We start from the raw sequence: 15,361 nt of genomic DNA, 5'->3' as shown, positions 1-15,361 counted from the left end.
CAAATATATATAAATAAAAATGTAAATATTCATTTGTTCAAAATCTTAAATGTCCCAAAGATCTTCACCGATTGGTTTGAAATTTTGACAAAATGTTCGAATTAACGTGTTTTTATATGCCTATATTATATAGATGTCACCTGTGACAGCAACACGCGTTATTGTTTCTCTATCTGCAAGTTAAAACACAAGAGAGGTCATAAGGTTTTTTGTGAGTCCTACAAACTACAGTGAACTATTGATAGGTTCGTGATATTGGTTATTTAGACATCTTAATATATTATTTAGTTAAAAGAATAAGATCAATATCAGAGAGTGAACTCTATCAAAGGATGTAGGCCGACATTTTGGGGGTACAGAATCATTTTTTGAAGGAACAGTTCAAGTGTAGCTTAATAGGAAACTGAAACCAACACTCAAGTGTAGGTACATTGTCAGACTGACGAGTTTCACTGTCTTTTAGGCACCATTTGACTTAAGAGGGGGCTAGGGTTTTAAAATTATTTTTTTTGCATTTTTTAATTTTTTTTAAATTAAATGCTTAATATGTTAAGAATATTGTGTTCAAATTTCAAGTTGATTGGAGCAAAATTGACAAAGTTACGAGTATTTTTATACCTTTTGGATTTTAATCCCTACCCGACCATACGTATAAGCCGAGCAGAGCAGGAAGCTGAGAGACAAACTAAAGAAGGCAGGATTCGTCGTAGACAGGAGCAAAAAGGTGCTTTAGACATCATGGATGATAGCAACATCCTTTATGGACCTGGCATTGATGATTCAGTGTGAGGTAAGCCGATAAAATTTGCTTATAAACGTTTAATACCAGATTTTTTAGTGTTCAAAACTTTGTAGCGTTTTTCCCACAACTGATGTTTTCAAAGTCGGTGCCCGTCGTAACTTCAAAACTACTGCACCGATCCTTTTGAAATTTTGAAAACTATTTCTGTACATAATTTACGAGGTAACGCTCGAGAGTTTTTTTCAAATTTGATAATAATTATTATTTCACAATAACAAATTAGCCGATTTTTTTCACTAAAAATAGCGTTTTTCCCTTCAAAGTGTTCCAAAAAAGTGAAAAATTAAAATTTCGAAAAACCCTCCCAGCGTTACCTGGGAAAAACTATTATCTAACGAATGAACTTTGATTTTTTGATTTCAGATGACCCAGCACCGAGTTATGAGGGTCACCGCCATTCTACTTTTTTTTGAGATACGTCCGAATAATTGCTGCCATTGCCGTGTTTTTTTAATATTTCTCTGTGAAAATTTTATACAACATTCTTAAAATGTCATACTTTACTGTCATATTAGATTTAATAAAGAAATTTTAACTGTGTTGTCACAAAAAATTCACAAATAAATGCCTTTTTTCGTACGAATTAACCCTAGCCCCCCCTTAACTATTCCCTATATCCAGTTGATGAATGTTGACACTCGGTGTACATCGTTGCTTATCGGCTGAACTGCGAGTATACTAGTCCCATAGAGAGTTCATTCTCTTTTGTCTTTTTTGTTTTCATACAAGACATGTGAGAAGGAAGAGGACAATTGTCGATGATGTGCGTACAAGCTCTCTTTGGGACTATTATATTATGTACGTGACATCTAATTATATGAACAGAGTGATATGAGTAGTAGGTCATTTTGCTCTGATGTGAATTATTACAGATTATTATATAAATTTTAAATGTGGCAAGATAATCCTATGACAGGAATAAGTAATTTTCAATGGAAAAGTTGGTTGTGTCTGATACATTACTGTTTCACCGTGAATTAAATATCACTGGGCCAGACGATACAATTAGAAGTTGAGTCCGATACGCTAGAGTTTCACTGCGTATTAAATATCACAGGGCCAGAATACAACAATTTATCCACGGTATGATGGTTGACATTGACCTTGTGTACATTGTCAGATAAGCTCATTGGATAATTTTTGATCATTGTGAGAGAAGAATATTGAACAGTGGATTGAAACCTATTGCTAATAGAGGCCCTATATTCAGGGCATACGAGCAAAACTTTCATTTGATATGATTTGAGATTTCACGGCCAAAAGTATAAACGGGGTTACAGATTACGCTATAAGTTCAAAGTGATTTATATAACTCCATATTGCTCGCCATACAATCTCATTCAGACCTGTCATACCTAAAAAGATTGTGTTATAAGTGTGAGCGTGGCGACGATATGCGCTGTGATCTGCTAGCCAGGCTATATTTGAAAATTATGAGAAAGGAATTTACAGGTCAGAACAATTTACGCCATAATTACATGATTTTCATAATTTGGTTGTGGCATGTACGTATTCTATGTTGAGGTGACACACAACGCTATAATCTTTCTCAGGAGAGGGTGCCAGATCCATTGGGGGGGTTTCTAAGGGTTTATCTTGGCTACCTCCTTTTTTAGGCAACGTTTTGTTTAAAAATGCTGTTCAAAACAATGGCTAACGAAGGGGCAAGCTCAACACTGCGTAATACCCTAAAAATAAATCACTACTAGCAGATAATGGTGGCTTTTGATGGGTTTCGCCACTGTCATATTTTATTAATACAGGCGCCATGCTGTAGAGCCATGTTAGGCCATGTTTTCGGACTTGCACTGCGTTAAGTAGGGTTTAATACTAAAATCTGCCAAACTCAGTGCACGCAGTCCGAAAACAGCTCTCTTTAAAGTTTCTAGTGCGTGGCCTGTATTGATAAAATTGACAGAGTTTTCGCCCATTTTAGTAAAGTTCCCTTAGTGAAATACGACTTTTTTTAATACCGGACGACCCTTCCTGCCTCAAAAGTGAGTTGACTGTGTGACAAAAATGAACCGTATAGTCGTCTAAACTTAAGGGGCGTAGTGATTGTTTTTCCCGGACAGCTTTGGTGGCAAAAACGTGATGAAGCATATTAATATATAGAGTGTATAGTTCAAATGTAGCTAAGAATATGAAGCTGCGTTTAAATTCCATTAGGCCAGACAATATTCTCTATCCAGGGAATGTAGGCCGACACGCGTGTGAACATGGCGGGCTGGCCGGGAACGCCGCACGTCTTCCCGTTAGAGGTGACGGCCAAAACTAAGTAGGTACACTCCACGGCTGCGTCGTTGTAGATCTGAAGGGGTCCACCAGAATCGCCCTAGAAGAAGAAAAAAATTGTCATGTTGTGTATAAAATACTAGTAGTTCTGTAGTAAGAACTCAAATGCAAAAAAAATAAGTTTCAATTTTTTTTATTTCAAATAAGGAATTATACAATATGTCCAAAGAAATGTCACTATCTCAATGACAATAATTTTTTCGAATTCTCTTAAAGAAATTCTCAATAAGAAAAAAAAAAAACTATTTATTGAACCATCAATATAGTCACCAACTTTAAACAGAATGTGCAAACAAATTTGCAGACAGACGAAATGCAAAATGGTTGAGTTAAAACAGGACTTCGCTATGCTAAGTCAATAATAATAATAATTGGATAATTTGTATAGATCCATTTTTGTGAAAAATCATCTCAATGATGCTGTGTGAGTTATTGATACAATTAGAAGTTGAGTCCGATACGCTAAAGTTACACTGCGTATTAAATATCACTGGGCCAGACGATACAATTAGAAGTTGAGTCCGATACGCTAAAGTTACACTGCGTATTAAATATCACTGGGCCAGACGATACAATTAGAAGTCGAGTCCGATACGCTAAAGTTACACTGCGTATTAAATATCACTGGGCCAGACGATACAATTAGAAGTTGAGTCCGATACGCTAAAGTTACACTGCGTATTAAATATCACTGGGCCAGACGATACAATTAGAAGTTGAGTCCGATACGCTAAAGTTACACTGCGTATTAAATATCACTGGGCCAGACGATACAATTAGAAGTTGAGTCCGATACGCTAAAGTTACACTGCGTATTAAATATCACTGGGCCAGACGATACAATTAGAAGTCGAGTCTGATACGCTAGAGTATAACACCTAGGTATAAATGTTCACCCATTATTCTGTTATTTTAAGTTAGTATTTATTTTGCCCTGAGGAAGGAACGGTTGTTCCAAAATCGGGCAGCTTTAATAAAAAAATATACAGGGTGTATCGGCACGTACCCGACAAACATTAACCAGCTATTCCTTAGTACATTTGGAGTAAAAAATGTTATGGGCACTTTACTTTGCTGTCCGGTAAAATTTTTTTTTAATAAAAAATTTACTATTCATATTTTCACCACATGTCACCAATGTTTTATCCTTTGTCAAAGTTTGAAAACCCGTCTGGCAATATTTTGTTCTAGTTTCGTTGAATAATGTACGTACGTACCTACGTTGGCGCGCTTTTACAATCACAACGAAATGGCACGGCACCATTCGTCTCATTTTTAACTATTATTATTTAGTGTGTACGAAAGAGCGAGGACACTTTTTGACACACTAGCTAATAACAGCTGTTGAACACTAGAAACAATGCAAATGACAGTGACGGAGTGTGGATTTTTTATTTATTTTTTGTTTTTAATGGAAAAAAAATGTTACTGGACAGCGAAGCGCCCATAACATTTTTTTCTCCAAATGTGCTGAGGAATAGCTGGTTAAAGTTTGTCGGGTACTTGCCGACACACCCTGTATAGTGGTTCAAGCACAGTGATATTGTTTAATGTAACGTATATATATATCTATATATAAACCTTCCGGAATAAATTCTTTAAATGATAGCGAAAATCCTATCAAAAACCGTTGAATAGTTAAGAAGAACTAAGCGCACAGACAGACGCGGATAGCGACATTGTTTTATACTATTTAGAGAAGATGATTCTCTTGTATAAACATTGCAACAGTGTTCATGATGACTCGAGCTTTCAATCGGTAATGCTTGGGAGAATAAATAAGCTGTTGATATAATAGTTATTGGTACGGTAAGCTACCTGGCAGGCGTCCTTGAACTCGGTGTGATGACCAGCACAGAACTGCGTGGCGTCCCTCACTCCATCCTTGGCTCTTCGGCTGGCTGGGTTCTTGGCAGAGCAATCCGGGTAACTGAACTTCTCCAATGTCACCTGCACATCAAACAGACCATCGGTAAATGTGGGTTCGATTACAAACACAGACATCCAATGTCACCTGCACATCAAACAGACCATCGGTAAATGTGGGTTCCATTACAAACACAGACATCCAATGTCACCTGCACATCAAACAGACCATCTGTAAAAGTGGGTTCCATTACAAACACAGACATCCAATGTCACCTGCACATCAAACAGACCATCGGTAAAAGTGGGTTCCATTACAAACACAGACATCCAATGTCACCTGCACATCAAACAGACCATCGGTAAAAGTGGGTTCCATTACAAACACAGACATCCAATGTCACCTGCACATCAAACAGACCATCGGTAAAAGTGGGTTCCATTACAAACACAGACATCCAATGTCACCTGCACATCAAACAGACCATCGGTAAAAGTGGGTTCCATTACAAACACAGACATCCAATGTCACCTGCACATCAAACAGACCATCGGTAAAAGTGGGTTCCATTACAAACACAGACATCCAAATTGAAAGAGTTGCCGTAATATAAAATCTGGGCATCATTTCGACGAGCTGGAGACAGAGCATGTGACCATACTTTTGGCACCAAGGAGGGAAGGTTTGAGAGTGCTCACACATTTGTTAAAGTGTTTAACAATATGATGTATCAAAATATTCAATCTCGGCAAGCCCGAACTTTTGTTTACCCAATTTGTAAGCAGATTCAATTATTAACAAATCACAGAAAGGGAGAAATTTGGTTTGTTTATTGGCTGGTTTGTCAATTTGAATGTCTATAGTGACATAGTATAATAGTGACAAAACAACATTGAAGAAACAAAACATAAACCTAAATAAAGCATTACGTTTAAAATAATTTATTTTTAAATGTAGTAAAGTGCAAAACCTTGACTCTCTTCAGAAACAAAAATCCTGTTTTATTCGAATATTCCAACAATAACATAGCTTTAGAAAGAGTCACGGAAATAAGAGATCTTGGAATTATTTTGGACGAAAAACTAAGTTTCACCAATCATATCCATCAAATTGTGAACAAAGGTATGAAAACACTAGGCTTCGTATTAAGAACAACTAAAAACTTTAATTCTTTATAAGCCATTAAAATATTATACGTATCTCTAGTAAGAAGTCTAATTGAATATAACTCAGTAGTTTGGTCTCCACGTTAACAACATTGAGCGAATACAAAAAAAATTTCTACGTTTTATAAATTTTAAATTTAATATCCCTGTCGAAGACTTAAAATACAATTTCTTATTAAATACTCTAAAAATACATACATTAGAAGATAGACGTAAAATAAACGATTTAACGTTCTCATTCAAAATACTTAACTCTAAATTCGACTGTTGTGAACTCCTGCAACTTATAAACATACATAAACCCACAGTAACAACACGACAAAATACAATATTCTATAGCAACACACATAAGCGTAACTACATTGCCCACTCTCCGATACAACGACTTCACACCATGGGAAATCATTACTTGGGTGATGTTGACATATTCAATACCAACTTGGCAAGTTTTGTGGATCATTTGAAACATTTATTTCAACAATACTCCTAAACACATCATGTAAACCTACAAATAGCTGTAATTTTCTCTTTTTGTTTCTTGTGTTTGTATGACTTGTTGCATAGCTTTTATCAAATGTAATTTTAATCTTATTTTTTATGTTTCAAATTATCTGTCAAATTAAAATTATACTACCAACCATGTAAAAGCCCTCTGGGCGTTAAATAAATAAATAAATATAAATATTACGCCGTTTTCCGCAGGGGTAGGCAGAGAGGGAGGCGCGCTAATCAATTCGGTCCTGACATACACTCCTTACTTTGTACATCGTCTCATATCTACCTTTGAGATATTCTGACGCTTGACATGGCCCAAGTCAAGCATTTGGTTCGCTTGATCGTATATTCTCCTTACACTCCTTTTTAAATACATACATCTGTTTCATTTCGATTATAAGTAAACTTACCTTTAGTAGGGCGTGACTCTTTGCTCCCCTCGAAGAAGTGGTTCCCCAACCGGTGGCGATGATCTTTTCGTCGTTGACAGAGTTGCCCGTATGCAGGCAGGCTGGCCTCACTTTTGAGGTAAAATTAGCGCTGTAAAAGAAAACGATTTTTATGTACCCGCCAGTCGAAATAGACGACTTGAATTTTATAATGACATTACAGGGCCCGGCAGACGTTGTCCTACCACAGACCGCCTTCTTTGTGTTGACATCTGTATTACACAAATAGTAAAAATTCCACACTCAAACATCGTTGCATTTTCAGGGAAGCGTTAAATGAGAGTGTGCTATTTTCTCTATTATGCTTAACACACTGCTATCTATTAAAACCTTTTACAACTTAAAATATGGATAAATAAATATATTTAAATCACGACAACAGCGCTACCTAACGGTTCCAAAACTATCCTATATTTCAAGCTGTAAGCAAACATAAAATACACAAAATTTCATTGAAATCGGTTGGACGGTTTCGGAGATTAGCGTGTACGAACACAGTGACACGTGCTTTGACAATATCAGTTTTTGGCAATTTGATTTTTGACCTAACTATGACAGTACAGTAAGGAAGATACAACGATGTCTATGAGACAAAATGAGCTGTTCTGAAAAGCGAAAAAATTGATTCTACGGTTTGTTGTTAAAGTAGATAGTATAAGTAATTATCATACCTTCTGTCTAGTCTGAGCAGCGCGATATCGTTGTATACGGAGGGTGCTATGAATTCTGGATGAGGCACTATCTCAGCAACTCTGTAGTAGTACTCTGCTTCCAAAGTACTGTTGGAGTCCCCGCCACCTAGTCGGACGTGTGTAACGTTACTGGAAACAAGACAATATTCATTATTACTCGTTGATGCATTTTTAACTTGAAACTTTTTAAATTATTATTGGTATTATAGACCGCCCTGATTTACTTAGCCTAATTACCTTCCATATAACAACTAGAAATTCTCAATCAAAAATTCATTTAAATTGCAACGACAATATCAGGATTCACAGGAGTTATTGAGATACTCGCTTGTACCTAGATCAAATCAGCAATGATAGATGTGTTCAACTAGACAGAATTTAGTTACAACAAGGCTATAGTAACATACGTTATATACATATTAATGTTAAATTTTATTATTCCAATGGATAATTTGTACAACAAATTTTACTTATTTAATAATATTCCACTAAATTTGTAATAGCCCGTACGGGCGTGTAATATAAATTAATAAAAAATAAAAAGGCTTCTTCTTCGTTGTACCCAAATATTTAAATATATTTCGAGGCCCAAGGGTTGTGGCGCCAAGTGGCGTGTATATTCTAAAATAGACCATTGTCCTTTTTTTGTTAGTGTGCTTATGTCATCGAGCGGGGAGGGGGTCAGAAAAGAGAATTGAAATTCACTCTGCGCTACCAAAGAATCAGTCATAATTTCACAACGTAAAGTGTAAAGTGCGTCGTCGTGTATATCTCGAGGTGCCTTAAAGGTAAGCTGAGCAGAAGAACACAAATTATGCCCAGTGACGAATAAAATACGATAGAGACGTTAACGATATTATGATGTCCATGCAAATGTTATCATTTGCATGGACATCCAAGAAATCTTCACCACCAACAAAAATTTAAATCTCTGTGTACCTACACAAAAAAACACCTTTTGCATTCAATCCTAGCATACTTTTCTTTGCAAACAGAGTAGTGGAAGCATGGAACTAACTTCCACAACATGTCATCCATTCTACTAACATAGAGTAGTGGAAGCATGGAACTAACTTCCACAACATGTCATCTATTCTACTAATATAAACCTATTTAAAGCTCAATTACATTCTTATTTAGAGAGAAGAAAGGATTAGGTACCTATTTAATTTATTTTAAATTTAAAGTAGATTTTCGTTTGACTGGCACTGCTTTGTTCCAAACCTCAAAAACACGGTCATTTTGCATTTCGCGTTTAGTTGCTAACTTCGCGATTCTTCAGATGACATTTGCAATGTCATTTTGTCTGTTTTGAATTACTCTGACCAATTTGATTATGCGTTCCGTATTTGCTCTGGAAAATTGATATTTCGATTTAAAATATTCCTCTGATAGTGCTGCAAATAGATATTACTGCTTTTTTTATATTTTGATTGCGCGACAGACAGATAGCCAGCGATTAGGTAAAATAAATAATATTTACCCGGTATCCCTCTTGAAGATGCAATGAGCTGCTGTCATTACCCAGTCTTTGCTGATCAGCGTACCGCCGCAATCCCACTGGATCGGGTCGTTGGAGAAACCAAGCAACGCCTGAAAATTAAAAAAAGTACAAGTGAATCCTATAATTTCTATACCCGCTATATCCGATTTTTTGACAAAATGATCTGAGTATGACATCTTGTTCACATTTTTGCGAGCAACAAGAGGAGCCTAGAAATTGAGTTTCAAAACGCTCCTTATCGCGACCAAAAACCATGTTAAAACTGCGAGTGAGAAACCAAATCCGCTATATCATACAGAAAGTTACTATCAAAACCCGCTATATCGGATTCAACGAATCGCAAGCAGTTATTTTGCCAAAATACAATATGGCCGCCGCTCTGATGCCACGCTCGTGTGTCAAAATGATCTACGCGTGAGTTTCTAAACCCGCCATGTCGGCTCAGTTGACTTTCAAAATCACGAAGTGAGTATCAAAATCCGCTATATCCATTTTATTTATCGAAATTACTTAATTATTGCTAGACATATATAGAAAAATAAATGCTTTTCGAAATTTTATTACTCCAATTCATTATATAAAAAATTGTAATGCATTTACTTATGTACGCTAGAGATGTGACAGTTTTTTGCGGTTTTCTCCAAATCAATGAAAGTTGATATAGCGGGTATAGAAATTACACGACTCATGTATACAGTCGATTCTGCTTTAATTGTTACACCGGTTTACCGGTACACCTGCTTATTTGGGTCAAACTCCCATCTGGAATCTATGCAAAAAGTGTCTCAGTTAAGAAATGGCGGACGTGAGAAGTTTCGAATACATTCGGCAGTAATTCTGTAGACTTATCCCATGACTTCTGTTCTCCGTCCGCCGACATTCGTCAACGTAAAGATGTTCAGTTCGTTGTACACTACCGCGCGCGTAAGAAGTAATTTTGTGGATCACTGTTATTATTATTTGTAACTGTTTATTTATGATTTTTAATCAATAATTATTTGTAGCTATCGTTTATAATTTTATTTTTTAATATTCATTATATACCTATATTTAGAACATTAACAATTTTTTGTAAATAAATATATTTATCTTTTAAATTTGATATAAAGTTTAAAAACATGTTCGAGAGAACTCGAATAAATGTAATAGTATAATGTACACTGCCAAAAGGCAGAGTTTATTCCTGGAAAACTTTGAAAAAATGCTTATCGTCAATAATTTGAACAATTCATTGAATTTCAAAGTTAAAATTAAATGTGAAAGTTCTATTCAAATTCTGTTATTATTATATTTTAAAGACAGTTACAGTACTGAAATAGTAATAAAACTTTCTCAGTATCTTTGGTTTTGTGGGACTACTTTATTTCCCTTTATTCGTGAGGACGAACTGGCGGTTGAATCGAACGCTAAAACAGGAATGAAGATTCCTCTTCTCATGCTCGCTTGCGTATAGCAGCGGATTAATTCGCGTTAGTATTGCCAAATGTGGGGGGAAATAAAGTAGTCCCATAGTTTCATAAGTGTCAGCTACACTACTCGCTTCGACGCTTCGACGAAGTCCTCGACGAAGTTAGCCGAAGTTCGAAGTGCGTGCCCACACACTCGTGCAACTTCGCGAGTAACGCTTCGAGTCCTTTGACTCGGGCGCATTTACCGACAACAATCGGAAGTCGGGCGAAGCGAAGCGAAGTTGCCCGAAGCGAAGTGAAGTTCGTGCCCACACTATCGTATTCGGTCAACTTCGATCAACTTCGCGAGTAGTGTAGCTGAGCTAATAGAAAATATACATTTTTATTATTCTGTGGTTAACTTTTGTATTTGAATGTGGAGCTGTTCCAAAAAGCGATAAAATTGACTCTACGCATAGTGCTTATAATGTTTGTTGAAAAATTCTAAAAAATTTACCTTAGGAGTTAGTTATATGATACTCACCATGTGTGGGAATTCGCCGGCAGTGGCAGGCGTTCCCCCTACGATCAGAGGGGTAGAAATGTGACCACACTCGAAACTCCGAACCACCGATGATGTAAGCAGGAATCCTTTTTTCGTGCACGGGTACACAGCGTTAGATAGGTCGATACAATCTGAAAGTAACTCTAATATATTAACCAAAGAAGACCTGAGCTATTTTTGGCATATTAATACTGAATAATTTTATTTTATTTTTAATTTTATTATTTTATCAAAATACGCTTTTTGCAAGTTATGCTTTAAAATCTGAAGACAATATGAATAAGAATAAATAGTTTTGTTTATAAAAAAATTCATTTTTTTCAAGAGAATACAATATTAGATTGAAACGCCCATACAAAATGTTTGTTGCTAAAATAATTAAATTAGCGCAATCTATGAAAGAGTAGATTATAAATTCTCTTACATTTACCCTTAAGGTTAAACGCGACGTTCGTTATAATTTATTTTTTATTTTTTATTAACAATATAATGTTTTTTTTCAATGTCTGTCTCACTATGATAAACCTGTGTCGAGACAGACGTATTGAGAACATAAATTAATGTTTACATATTATTTGATACATATAATATTTCATAACATTAAATGATAATGTGAAAATGATAAAAAAAAATAAATGATAATAATAAATGATAAATTGGTTAATCAGCATCTAGTGCATACTTATGAGGGGATTTTTATAAAAAAATTGATCTTGGATTTGTCTTGGCTGATGATCCAAGACTTGATGTCTGTTTTATATTTCGAAAAAAATTCGTTCAGTCCACAGACATAGGAATTAATGGACGAGAAGATAATGGCGAGGGGTAAAATCAACTGTTGAAGAACGAAGGGGGTAAGGCTGACTGTGATTCGTCAATAAATCAATCTGACAGTAAATAGGCATCTCGCATTATAATATCACCATTTACTTCTTAAAAGTAAAATCTGCTTTTGAATGAATAGACATTTGTACATGAGAGCGCAAATTACTCGCCACGTTATGAACTAATTTGCGAAGTCCAAATTCGGCAAAGTAAATTTATTCTATTTTCAGAGTCGTAGTTAGTTTCAGAGTATTTAGTTAAGACACTTTTACAAATGTTTCATAATTTACTTACCCCAGTAAACAACGATGAGCACACTTGAGAATCGCTACATTGTGATGTGATAGTATATGTTTCTAAAACTGATCCATATAATACGGTGTGAATAAGCTTAAAATAAAGTAAAATAATGCTTACTTATGGAATGTAATACAACAATTGGGTTTATTCTCTTTTTCACATCTATTTTTACAAGTTTTCATATCACAAGTCAACATTTTGCCGTGTTATTTCGTAAAATGAACCGATGATGCCTCGACCATAGTTCGCAAAAGAATGATGACGTCACGTTTTCAAATTTCACTTGAGGCCATACGCGAGCACAGCCGGCTCCAATGGAACCGGTATGGGGAGTGGGGATAATACGCTTTTAATCACTTAGGGCAAGTCTACTAATATTCATATGTCTATGGCGAAGGATAATGGCTAGTGGGAGAGCATTATATTATAGGCCTTGTTGCAAAATATCTAAAATTTCTCTGGCCAAAAGTTGTTTTAGCAAAAGGGATTTGTAAGAGATTATGTCCTTTGGTTCTAGTATCACGAGCAGTTTGGACATTGCCAAAAGTAGTTTTGTGTTTGAAGAGGTATGCTAGTATGTTTTTGGCATAAAGTTGACTAATGTCCATAACACAGATTTTCCTAAAGATTTCATCCGAGCTGCTTGTGATTGGTAGTTTGAGGATAATCTTTATTATTATTTTCTGAGCTTTATAGTGCATATGCAATATGAATATATAAAAAAATAGTTTTGTCTGTATAAACACTCAATCGTTTCGAGAGAGGCATACAAATACAATATTGGATTGAATCGCCGATATAAAGTGTTTGTTACTAAAATAATTAAATTAGCGTCATCTATGAAAGAGTACATTATGAATTCTTTTACGTTTACCCTTAAGGTTAAACGCGACGTTCGTTATAATCTATATATATATATACAAGAAAAATAGTTTTGTCTGCTATTATTGCTGCTTTTATACAGTCTTTGGGAAATCATATTAGACACTACGCTGATATCGCCTCTGTCGTTCGATATCTCCATCGTCTGATGGGTCTTCATTGATGATACGCCCCAAGTATTTTAAGGCAAAGCTTAATGCTAAATCACTATTTTGATTAATCTTTATAACGAATTGGTTTACATTATGAATACCAAAAAATATGCTTTAGATAAATTGAAGGTTTTCCTATCGTTTCGCTTGAGTAAAATACAAATAAAAAAATAAATTACTCGGTAAAAAATATAAATATGAACTACTAAAAAAAACATTTTTTCATTAGAAATGTATGAACGCGTAAAGGAAACAACTTAAAAAAATACAGTATTATAGCTAAGATTATCTGTGACAGTTTCACTTGATTAACTTTTTTGCTTTCTTACAAAATTATTTCGAAAATAAATAAAAAGCAGTTTTTTGCTTGAAATCGAACATTTCTTAACTCCGTTTGTCAAGCGATTTTAATGCCTATTACCTACAATATAAGGTATACCAAGAATATACATATTTTTGGCTTGTAGTTTCCTCTTAAGTTACCAAGATTTTTCACATTTTCCTAACGGTTGAGAACTGGTTATTTATTAGTAAAGCTGATAGGGGTTTATCATTCGATCGTGAACGGAGAAAAATGAGTATTGTTGATTTTTTAAAATCGTGTTATAAACGTGATTGCAATCATTTCCTGATAAAATATCAGTCCATTCAGGATATATATTGGAACACGTGTTCATGCAAGTGTCCTTTTCCTGATAAATATAATTACGAACTGCCACAATATTATGGTACGTATACATTTGAGGTTGCTTCGTTCCTTTCCCATAAGTAGAATTTCAGCTCAGCAGTTCAACTCGTGTATGTATACGTAGCATTTTACGAACACGTTTGCATTTTACTGTGTTTCCTTATCTGTGGTGTGTATTTACTACACATTGCTTCTAATAACTTTAATAACTCTATAAATATAATAAATTCTAGGTTCAGATTTTAGGTATTCCTCCGTTATACATTTATGCACTGAATTAAAAAATAATATTTTACATAGTTTTCAAATTCAATTAAAAATCAGAGATTTTTGTTAAAAATCGGGAACAAATACACCAATACAATCAACCCTGTGATACTAAATGCGCGAAGAGTGTGTGAGGAAATGACACGCTATTGATGTCCCGCTTTAGTTCGTTATGCGGGAACATGAGAAATCCACACGTCCGCAGTTGTATTTTGATTTAGACCATCGACACCTACGACCGCATAGCTGTGTGTGTGCTAGCCGCCAGCCAGTCGGAAACGGACTGTCGTTAGACATGGGCTCCTCGCACGTTTTTTTAGCATCTGCCGATGGTTTTTTCATGTTTTCAGCAATTAAATTACATTATTATGAATATTCATATTTTTCTGATATTAAATCGCTTATTTTGAGATGTGTATTGACTACACAGCACCGAAACGCGTGGATTTTTTCAGCACAGTAAGGGAAAGGTTATTAACGCAAAAGCCTTCTGCATGTGTATGTAAATATAGATACAAGAAATCACTGTTTATATTGCTCTAACAATGAATCCAAACATTTTTTTGTTGCCCTCTGGGAATTATTTTAATAATTGGCCTGCAGTCCCTGTTATTATTATTATTATTATAATCCCAATCCCTGAACGAACAAGGATTGGGATAGCCGTATTTTAAAAGGCTATTCCACGCAGATAAAGCATGAATAAAGCCTATGGCTTATGACAGGCGAATGCGATAACACAATTGGTAAGGTTAATTCACAGTCAGCTTAACGGGTGGCGAACGAAATCTGCATCTCGAGAATTATCTGTCAGCACTGGAACGGTGATCGTTGTACGGTTGCACTCGTTATGTTGAATTGGATTGCGATAGTTGCGATAAAATACGTTTAAGGGATTATTCCGATAAATAACCGGCGATAGTACACACATTGGTTTTGACAAGACGAACGTTTCGATGCGATTGTACGGCTTACGGCACTCCGTGATTATAGTTGACGTGTGTGAATTCAAACTGTACAGTTC

At 35.4% G+C, this 15,361-nt stretch overlaps 1 protein-coding gene across 1 annotated transcript in view; it reads right to left on the bottom strand.

Moving 5' to 3' along the window:
* Positions 1 to 2,381: 2,381 nt before the first annotated feature.
* The window catches only part of LOC149414321 (trypsin-1-like), a 36,833-nt gene continuing 23,853 nt past the window's right edge, over positions 2,382 to 15,361 (bottom strand). The window contains exons 4-9 of the mRNA XM_089643660.1: positions 11,203 to 11,354; positions 9,250 to 9,359; positions 7,746 to 7,895; positions 7,036 to 7,165; positions 4,916 to 5,047; positions 2,382 to 3,137 (exon numbers count right to left, since the gene is read on the bottom strand). Of these exons, the coding sequence (XP_089499786.1) occupies positions 2,958 to 3,137; positions 4,916 to 5,047; positions 7,036 to 7,165; positions 7,746 to 7,895; positions 9,250 to 9,359; positions 11,203 to 11,354 (854 nt within the window). The 3' untranslated portion in view covers positions 2,382 to 2,957. The remainder of the gene's footprint in view (positions 3,138 to 4,915; positions 5,048 to 7,035; positions 7,166 to 7,745; positions 7,896 to 9,249; positions 9,360 to 11,202; positions 11,355 to 15,361) is intronic.

Source organism: Hesperophylax consimilis, chromosome 20 (genome assembly GCF_061612785.1).
Source record: "Hesperophylax consimilis isolate HC1 chromosome 20, BYU_Hcon_1.0, whole genome shotgun sequence".
Classification (NCBI taxonomy): domain Eukaryota; kingdom Metazoa; phylum Arthropoda; class Insecta; order Trichoptera; family Limnephilidae; genus Hesperophylax; species Hesperophylax consimilis.
The sequence above is the reverse complement of the archived record's forward strand: the minus strand, read 5'-3'. Positions and strand labels throughout refer to the sequence as shown.